The 10242-nt window shown below is 43.5% G+C and overlaps 1 protein-coding gene across 1 annotated transcript; it reads right to left on the reverse strand.

The window, feature by feature from the left end:
- Positions 1-119: 119 nt before the first annotated feature.
- Positions 120-9732, reverse strand: mri1 (methylthioribose-1-phosphate isomerase 1). The gene is made up of 6 exons (XM_075463598.1): positions 9192-9732; positions 8201-8424; positions 4523-4692; positions 4263-4439; positions 3951-4175; positions 120-2281 (listed from the first exon to the last, which is right to left on the reverse strand). Exons 1-6 carry the CDS (start codon positions 9321-9323, stop codon positions 2148-2150), a joined length of 1062 nt encoding a protein of 353 aa, XP_075319713.1. The 5' UTR covers positions 9324-9732; the 3' UTR covers positions 120-2147.
- Positions 9733-10242: the final 510 nt, after the last annotated feature.

The following is a 10242-nucleotide window of genomic DNA, read 5'->3' on the forward strand; positions in this document are numbered from 1 at the left end:
CTGTCAAACAGCACAGTTTCAGCACTAAATTAGCCTGATAATTTCCAACAATATTAGATTTCTTAACCCCTCTCTAACGAGATTAAACGAGGTCGGGGACAGAATTATCAGCCAATAACTAAGGAGAAAAATTCTTTAGTGATGCAACCTTCAAATGGCTCTGATTCAACTTTCAAGCAGCAGTATGACATCTGGGGTTCAGAGGAAATAACCCAAACAGTCAAAGCACATTCTAAACTGAGCAGAAAGGCAAGAAGTGACCGAGTGTCTGAAGCTCTCAAACTGAAACAAGTTCATCTGAGTGAGATTTTACATTCAGATTGTTGTTTCCACGGAAAGATGCTGCAACGTGGAGCCGTCTTAAAAGGAAGAGTTCACCCCAAAAAAAGAAACAAAGTCATCTAATTTGTCATCAGCTCTGAAGTTTGTGTGGCTGAACTACTTCACAAATTAAGTTAAGAGGACGTTCTGGAAGTCAATTCTGTGATGCGCCTGAATCAACAGGCTATTGGTCACAATGTTTAAAGAAAACAGTAAAGAGGATATATTGGCAAATGGTCGCTTCATCACTCCTCATCCTGTGGGGACAGAGCAACATAACCACTCATTTAGAGTCATTTGTCCAATATTTACTCTTCTTAAAGTTTTCCGGTCTTTGGGGGGAATATCTGGGTCACCTGCTGCGTCCGTCTGCTGTGGAACACGAGGTGGTTTTATTGGTGCTTTTTCCACTGAAAACAGACAGAGCTGCAGTAGAACCGAAACAACGAGCTAAAAGACATTACACAGTGATCAAAGCTGACTGTAAGGGTAAGGTTATTACTTCTGTGGGATTTTTTATTTCACCTCACACATCACACGGAGTAGTTACCCCATTTTTAAAAACAAAAAAAGAATAATTACAGGTCAATTTTGAGCTTTTCTTGTGTTTCGGAGCCGATGTAGTTGCTTTTGTAGCAAATCTTTTAATGTTGTGAAATCAACAACAAACTTCTAAACAATATGGGATCAGCTTGATTTGTAATTAGGATATTTCATGGTAAACAGCAGCTAACCAAATGTTCATTTTAGGGTGAACTTTTTCTTTTTACGTGATGCCTGAATTTAAAAATGACAGGCTCATCAGACTGCAGCACAATGTTAAACTTTGCAGAGTAGGATGATCTGTAAGAATACAAGTGTATATGTATATGTACACATGTGAATATAAGTACAATGTGAGAATACAAGTGTGCTATGATACAGTAACAGCTGGGAGTAGTGAGATGCAAACAGGGAGTGAGGTATAAATACATCCATGTACTGAAACAGGCTTCTGATTATAAAGATTTGTTCAAATTTTTGCTGCACAGGTTAAAAAAAAAGAAAAGAAAAAAAAGTAAGTAAGTAAAATACTACATTTGTATGTGAAAGTCTATGAGCTATAATTTGGGTTAGTCCTCTACAAAAAAGTTCTACACTTAATATTAGAAATGAAATGTTAATATAACATTTTAGATGACAAATTTGATTTGAAATAACCACATATTTGGTTAAATTAGCAGTACCTTTAACTAGCAGAGGTTAGTTTTCTACATATGTACACACCACCAGCAGGGATTAATGTATTTACAGGAGAGTAGCAGCATTTTAGAAACCACAACTTCTTTGAGATTGAAGAGTAAGTCGTTCCCTCTAGACTTTCCCCCTTTTTTTTTTTTTTTGTTGGAGCTTTTATGATGAAGATGTCGGTAAAACATAACCTCAGCAGCAATTCAAAAAATTTGTTTGCCAAACAGAATTTAGAGGTTTGAGCCCAGCTGAGCTCTACCTGTGGTTGCAGAAGCCATTCAACAAAAGAAAATGAGAGGTGGGGATTGGGAAACTGCAAAGACTACCGAAGAGGGGTTTAAAAGAAAGAGGAGACTGCACATGTGTCTGCGTGACTCCCTGCAGTGAATTTCAATCCGTTCGTGCGCGTTTAGGTCAGAGACTGAAGATTTTTTTTTTTTTGCCTTCCATGTGCACCACTGACATGTTACAGGTGTGTTGAACAAAATCAAATGAAACCACAAACTGTGCGCTCTCTGTGAAGACGTGACAGTGTCTGTTAGTGGGACGTAGACGTGCAGTGGTGCACCAGGACCAGCAGGAGGGGCTGAGAGCCTCTAGAGGGCAGTGAGGCGGCCTGTGAGCGCCGCCTGGAGCTCAGATGGGAGGAAGACCCCCAGCTCTGTGATGATGCCTCCTGTGATGAGCTGGTGAGGGGTTACGTCAAATGCCGGGTTCCACACCTCGATACCTGCAGCAAACAGTGAGGAAGGAGGGAGATGGTACTGTTATTTACTTAATGAGGCTCTTCACAACTTATTTTAGTCATTTATCAACAGCACTGCTCAATAACATCTTCAGGCCTGACAGCTGACTGAATGTACTGTACATTTGGCCTGTTTTGTTATCATTTTTATTCTTCTGTTATTTCAGCTTTCCATAAGCAACTAACACGCTGCAGGAGTACCTTCTAATCACCATCATTTCTAACATTGACATATTCCATAAAAAGATCAAAAACACTGAAGTTTGAAGCTTTTTGAACATGAAACAAAGCATTTCTAATGGTCATATGTGATGTCCTGTGCTTAATTATGTTTAAAATGAACTACGAACCGATTTAAAAGTGTTCAATTTTAATCCACTGACCTCTCAGGTCGACAATGAAAAAGGAAACACACCCTTTTTTCGTTTCTAAGGGTTTTATGCATCATTAAATAACAACAAAAGAATCTGGTGGCACCAGGCTTTTTAACGAGGTAAATGCAACCGCAGGCGAACAACAACTCACTTATCATGATCTGTTTAACAAAAATGAAGCCAAAAAGTGTGTGAATAGCTGAGTACACCCTTGATTTAATAGTTTGTAGAGCCACCGTTAGCAGCAGAATCGTAATTATCGTCTGCATAAAGTTATCGGTCTCTGACGTCTTTGCGGAGGAAATGCTTCTTTACAACGTTGCTTCAGTTCTTCCAGTTTCAAGCTTCCAATTCGGTAATTGGAAAAAATGACAAACCTCTGAGACCTGATACGTACATTATTTCCATCAAAAGGATAACAAGAAACTAATCTATCAAATCAGAACATAAAACTTGTCGGAAAAATGCACTTATTCGGTTTTTGATGAAAGAAAGCAACACTGTTGGAGCTACATGGCTCAAAGGATTAAATTCAGTCCACTGGCTGTCACACTAAAGCACCTGAATCTCAGTCAGAAACAAACTAAACCGACAGTAAAACAACTTGGAGACTCGGTTCAAGCAGCTCACAGATCAGTACCCTCAGTGTTGGCTTTGGCCCCATCTCCGTCTTTATATTGAAGCTTTAATTCAAGAGAAATGTAGCTGATAAATGATAAATAAGGACTTCAATAACAATAAAAAAAAAAGAATATGTCCAAGAATAATTATATGACGAGTATGAGAGAAAAAATAAATACAGAAGGGAAAAAATCCACAAGAGAACCTCCTCCTCTCCTGGGCCGGTGCCCCCATTAAAATCAATTAATTACTGTGATGTCACCGGGTGCGTCTCAGCTCTGGCAACTTAATTAGAGTTTCAATTAATCAAGTCAGCTCTCACAAGTTCACCGAAAACACACCAAATCCACTCTGACAGGCTTACCCTGGAGACTTCATCACCTGTTTTAAGCCTTTATGCATATATTCTGCGATTCAGCAAACGGTTTCCCAGCGAAAAAGCCCAACGAGCACTCACATGCACACTAACCGGCCTAAAAAAAGCTTCCGCACAGGTAGTGTGATTAAATCATGAGCTGTCCTGTTGCTTCAGAGATGACTTTGGGAATTATGCTGCATGTGATCTCAGTTAAAGCCTGATATTTTCTCCTCGCCACCATTGCTCCACTGGTTTGTATCCGTTCACTTTATAGTTTTTAAAAAACCCGTTTTCTTCTTACCCGGGGCGGCGATGGGGATTCCGTTTATGCTGGTGAGCTCCTCAGGAGGGCGCACTTCGATGATGATGTCCCTGCCGCTCTCCAGGCTCAAGTCGCATGACGTGCTGGGTGCAGCCACGTAAAAAGGGATCCCGTGGTGCTTTGCGGCGATGGCCAGCTGGTATGTGCCCACCTTATTGGCTGTGTCGCCGTTGGCAACCACCCTGTCAGCGCCCACCACCACGGCTGAGGGAGAACGCAGCAGAAACGACGCATCAGGTGTAAATTACAATCTAGTGAAGAAGAGACATGACACTGCACACGAGCACACACCTGTGATGTCCATCTCTCTCATGGTAAGCGCCGCCATGCTGTCCGTAATAAGCGTGGCAGGGATCCCCTCGGCGACCGCCTCATACGCCGTCAGTCTGGACCCTTGGTTGTACGGCCTCGTCTCCGTGCAGTACACTCGCTTCAGCCTGCCCAGAGAATGGAGGCTCCTCACCACACCTACGCACAGAGTCAGCATTACGGTCACAAACAGAAATATTTTCACAACCTTTGCTCAGTCAGATCCAACGTGTCAGACTCACCCAGTGCGGTCCCATATCCAGCCGTGGCCAACGAGCCGGTGTTGCAGTGTGTGAGGATGGTCACGGAGTCTCTCGGGACGCCCGACAGGATGTGCTGGGCTCCGTAGTTACCAATCTTCCTGTTGTCATTGACGTCACGCTCCAGCATGTCTTCGATCCAGGCAATTACACTGTAGGGAAGGGTAAGAGGCAATAAGACTGAGAAGAGTCTGACACTGCAGTCCTAATGTCCTCATCAAATCTGTAGATACATTATAGCTGCATGTTTCTTTTCCCTCCTTCTGTTGCCTCGTTCATCCATCTGACTGACTAAACTGCGGACACTTCAGTTTACACCAAGTTTCACCCCACAGCCCTCAGTGCCACTCTTTAACCCACACAATGATGAGCTCAAGCTACGTTTAAAAGTTCTATCACATTTTCAGCTGCACTGCCTCTGACATGAAGTTAGTTTCAACATCAAAACAGAAACATTTCACAAAATGAAACAATTAAACCAGAAAACATGAGGAGGTTTCCCTTTACGAGAACTGGGTAAGGTCAGAGACGTTCTCAGCAAAATTAAGGTTTAAATGAATGAAAGAGGATATTAAAATATATTCACAGTGATATTCTATTAATGGACATTAGCAGGTGTTTTCAGAGTCGTTCGGCAATGTTCCAAATTTTCTCTTCCAATTTTTCACAGTAAGTTTAACGCTCTCTGCTGAAATGACAATGACCTGTTGCCTGGCACTAATACTCTACTCGATAGTAACCAGGAACACGTGATAGGATGTGATTATGTAATGAATTCCTTGGAAAAAATTGTAACTAAAAATCAAAATGCCACCAGACGTTAGATTTTCTGGTTGGTAACTCTAATAATGTTTGTCCACCTTGATTTCTGATTTTTAAATTATTCCAGAACTATAGGACTTTATTTTGCATGTAATAAACCAAGGTAAAGCACCTTCAGTGACCTGCATGACTGTCAACAGGAACAAGAAGCTGTCGCTGCCTTTTCTATACAGTAAAATGTTCTAATTTCAGTCTTGTTGTTGCTTTTTGATCAATGTCGTCGTGCTGCGCGCCTGAAGGCCACCATCATTCTGGTCATCTGTCGATACCTAACCCTGCTTTGACACCAGTGTTTCCAAATTTAAACTCTCTATAGATCTGTGTGGAATTTGAGGAAAATATTGACATGACAGGGCAGCTGTAACAGGCTGTGGGTGACTAATTCTGACTGTAACTGGCTGAATTCTTCACTTCTTCAATTCTTCACAGACAAAAACTGTAGTTGACGTAGATCAATCACTTCTAATCATCTCCTCCTCCACACAATAAACTCATTACCACACCCATTATCAACCCTTTATGTCCATGCTTCTCCACCCAAAACCTGGCGTAGGGCTCCAACATTAGAGCCAGCTCTGCACCCATCTGTAACCCGTTCAAGTGTTGAAATAGATGCACCAATCTCTGTAAAACTCATGATTTTTCACCTGAATAAATACACATAAAACTATCTGAATGAAGATTTGTTTTACTAAGCGTATATGAGGAGAAAAGAAAGGGTACACTGGCCCTTTAAAATAGAGCTCTCGTGAATAGATCCAGGTTTATCTGATCCGGTAAATTCACCACCAGAACAGAAGTAACAGTGAAGTTTATTTTTGCTCAACGCTCCAAGTTTAAACCTTTGCTAATGTTTCTGTATAACAACTCAACAACATTACGGTAAAGATCACTGGCACGTGCTGGATCTGCTCGAGTTACTTTAGAGCTGTGTTTTCAACGCCATTTCAGAATGGTACTTAATATCTTCGATACATTAGAGAAGCAAATGAAGCAAGTACATGAAATGTGATTCAAGAATGTGTCTGTGTTCTGCTCACTGGAGACACTCAGAGGTTTTTGAGCTCCGAATGGCTGCATGGAATCTGCTGTACTTACTGTAATAAAAAAAAAAAAAAAATCAACATGGCTGCCTGTGATATATACTGTGTGTGTGTGTATATATATATATATATATATATATATATATATATATATAGTGTTTGTTATGACGTGCAACGGCATATATCCCACTCCACCTGTGGTGTCCCACATTAAGCTCTGCCTCGTTACATTAAAACACGATTTTCTGAACATTCAGGACAAGGAACGTCCAACCTGAGGAACCAACCCTGAAGCTTTGGCACCTTTGGTTGAAACACAAATGTGGTGCTGGGAGCTTAACACAGAAAACTAGGGGCAGTCAACCCCACTTTCAGTTTTTCGGGGGAATTTCATGCGGTGTCAGTTATTGTGGGGTTAACATATTACCTAAGGCAATTACACCTTTCTTCTGGTGTGATTTACAGGCTTCCCAATGTTCACTCCCCTCCCCTCATTCGATACATTTCACCACTTATTCAAAAATACACCTGAAGCTGGTGTTGAATGAAGTGTTTACAGCAGCTAACCTGAGAGGATCCATCCAAGTGAAAAGCTCGAGTTGGATAACTAAAGATGTGTTTGTCTTAAAGTTTCTCTTCACAAACACTGTTCATCCTTCACACTAAATCATGGTTTCAAATCCTGGGACGTGTTTTACGTGTTTTACATGTTTCCGTTTCCAACATGCCCGACTCAAATGACTAAGTCTAATGTTAATTCAACAGGGACAATGCACAATACTTACACAGCAGCAGATATAGCAAAAAATGTTCCTGGACAAAGCCAGTACACGGGTAGCACACGTCTAAAAAGTCATGCAACACGTATGCTGCCCGTCTCAACTTAATAACCGCAAACCTGGACCACCTTCAATCTCTTCCTGAAACTTTAAAATGCTTCAACTGACCGAAATTTAGCCTCGAGTCGGTATAACATAGTGTTATATACTGTGTCAGAGGTTGTGCTCCTGGTTTGTGAAAGTTACTTTCAATGCCTGCTTATGGACTGAAGTATTTATCAAAGTCCAGGTTGTAGTACAGTATGAGAAAAGTGACCCTGTCGTTGCATGCACAAACAGCTCGACTTGTTTGATTTCTACAGGATCCAAAATGAGTCAGTTCTTTCTGAAACTTTTTAAACGTGCTTCTCAAAAGGTCAGGCAGCTGTCCACAGTCACACCCACGTATTTAACATGCAGAACATCAACAAGCTCTGCAGAAGCTGTGACATTGCTTATTTGGATCAGGTGTGATTGACATGTGATGGAGGAAGGAAACCTGAGGACCAGGACTGGGAAAAAATGACCGAAACAGAAGTTTTTCCAAAGCATTTGCTGCATGACTGCATTTACTGGCACATAAATACCATCAGTGGAGGGACCGGGCCATTTAACCAGACCACCGTCATTGTACTTGTATAAATGCACTAACACTTTACTGGTTTCTTATTCAAATTTTGAACTTGTGAGTGGTACCTGGACCCAGCTTTTTGAACGCACACGGGCAGGACGGATTTGAACCCAAACCGCATCATCTGAGTGTGTCGGCTCGATTGGAAAATAACTTCAGAAAAATGTTGAAGCTTTTCATCAGATTGATGGAGGGTAAGAGTAAAGTTGGGTGGATGGGTTGAGCTCCAAACAGGGCCCAGATTAACCGACTAGTGGGAGTCATATGTAAAGTAGGTCCCTAGTGAACAATTTATGGCAGCTTGGTCATCATTTCATTTCATTTCATTCAGCTCTAATGAGCCCACCTTTCTCTGAGCTGCTCCGAGTTCTTCTCCATGCTCTCATTCTCTGCAAACTCCATCAGCTCGCGTGCGGCACGGCCCATGTTGACGGCGGTGGGCCGGGCCGAGGTCAGGTGACACAGGGAGTCCCTGATGAAGGTCACAGGGTCATCGCCCCCGGCTCCTGCCCGCAGCTCCACCGCCAGACTGAGGCAGCCAACGATGGCGATGGCCGGGGCTCCGCGCACCTGGTGAGAGAGAGCAGAGGATGGTCATGACATCACCTTCATCTTCTGTGCAAACTGAAACGGTCACCCGACTGTAAAGATGACCATTAAATTATTAAGTGATTTCTTGCCATCATTGTGACATCACCCCCGGCTTGAGGCATTTTGCTTCCCTCCACACACACAAAATCAAACTACAAGCTGTGTGTGTATGAAACTGGATAAAAAGACAAAAGAGGAAGAATCGGGTCGGCTCAGCTCTGCTCAACTAAAACCCAAAAAATGACCCCAGCTTTTCCCAGAACTTAAACCTCACGCATCTATCCGAGCACCTCTGTATTTCAGGGATTCGTGTGTGGAGAGATAGTGGAGCTGGAGGTGTCACCGAGTGCAGCCCCAGACCAAACGCGAACAAAAACCCTGGCAAAGGTCATTAATAATTCATCAATAATCTCTCCCAAAGAAAGAGGAGGGGTGTTTCATGGGTGGGTAGCTCTGCAGATACCTGCTTTGTAACACAGAATGTGAAAAGTATGAATTAAGGATGATTTTCTTTTATGGGGGGGGGGGGGGGGGGGGGGGTCAGATAGCTGTGGGAAGGTTGACGCTTCAGGTGCATCCAAAACAAAAATACATTCGAGGCCGACAGTGGGAGCACGGCGGCGAGCGGAGGGAGCACAAAAGACCCGATGGAAAACACATGCATGACGGGGATAAATGCACGTGCAGCAGGCGCGCGGGGCAGAGTGGAGAGAAAGGGGTGCATAAAGGACACGAGAGCCCCGTACCTTCATGGACTTGATGGCCTCGTATGCGTCCTGCACGGAGCGGATGTCATCGTACACGGTCTGGTGTGGCAGCAGCAGCTGGTTGAGGATCTGCAGAGAGCCGGTCCGGTAGCGGATCGCTTCCAGCGTCATGACCGAAAAATGAAGCAGGATGGCGTGTGGGGAGTGGGGGGAGGAGGGGGGCGGGTGTATGTGGGAGAAATAACACGGGTGGACCGGTGGCAGAGGGGGGCGCGCGCGCGCACACGCAAACACACACTACCTCGCACTCACTTTTCTTTCACTCGCACAAAACACGCTGAAGTGACCGCGGCCTGGCTTGTCGGCGGTCCCGGGAGGCGAAGCACAGAGAGGCGGAAAAGTACAGCAGGAAAGAGAGGAAGAGGAAGAAGAGGAAGAGGAGGAGGAGGTGCAGAGGGGACGGAGTGAAAACAGGAGGAGGTCTGCTCCTGCTGTACGGGAGGATAAAAGGGAGAAGAGTGAAGGGAAGGCTGGAAAACCTTCACACTGTGACAGACAAGCAGGAAGGCAGACACGGAACCACGTGTTCACCCGAGCAGGAAGACCTCTGCTCCGAGTCCACGCCCACCACAGTCTCGCGGGTTGCCCAATTTTATCAAAGCTCCCTTTTTCTGTTTCTGTGCACCATCCCCCCTCTCATCTTTCCCCCGCTTTTGTCTGGGGAAATTTCACACTCACACGTGTTATTGGCGAAAAGAACCAGGCTCCCTCCAACAACAGCCAACCGGCTCCGATAAAAGAGGTCTATTTTGGGCTCAGATTTGATTGTTTTAGCCCATATCTTGGAAACTCTTCTCCCCCTTGCCGTTTGTGTAACTTGTCGTTATTACAAACCAACATGTTTCCTAAAGATATATTCGTGCTCCGTGGATTAAAAATCAATCAAAATCTGGTTTGTAGTGTATAATAGGAAGGATGCAAGCTTATAAATCAAATTAAAGGGCTTTTTTACAAGTCGAGCCAACACATTAAGTCCAAATAAGAAGAAATCTGGTTAAGATTGCATTCTTTGGTAAAACACTACACAAAA

The sequence above is a fragment of the Odontesthes bonariensis genome, chromosome 4, assembly GCF_027942865.1.
Source record: "Odontesthes bonariensis isolate fOdoBon6 chromosome 4, fOdoBon6.hap1, whole genome shotgun sequence".
Lineage (NCBI taxonomy): Eukaryota > Metazoa > Chordata > Actinopteri > Atheriniformes > Atherinopsidae > Odontesthes > Odontesthes bonariensis.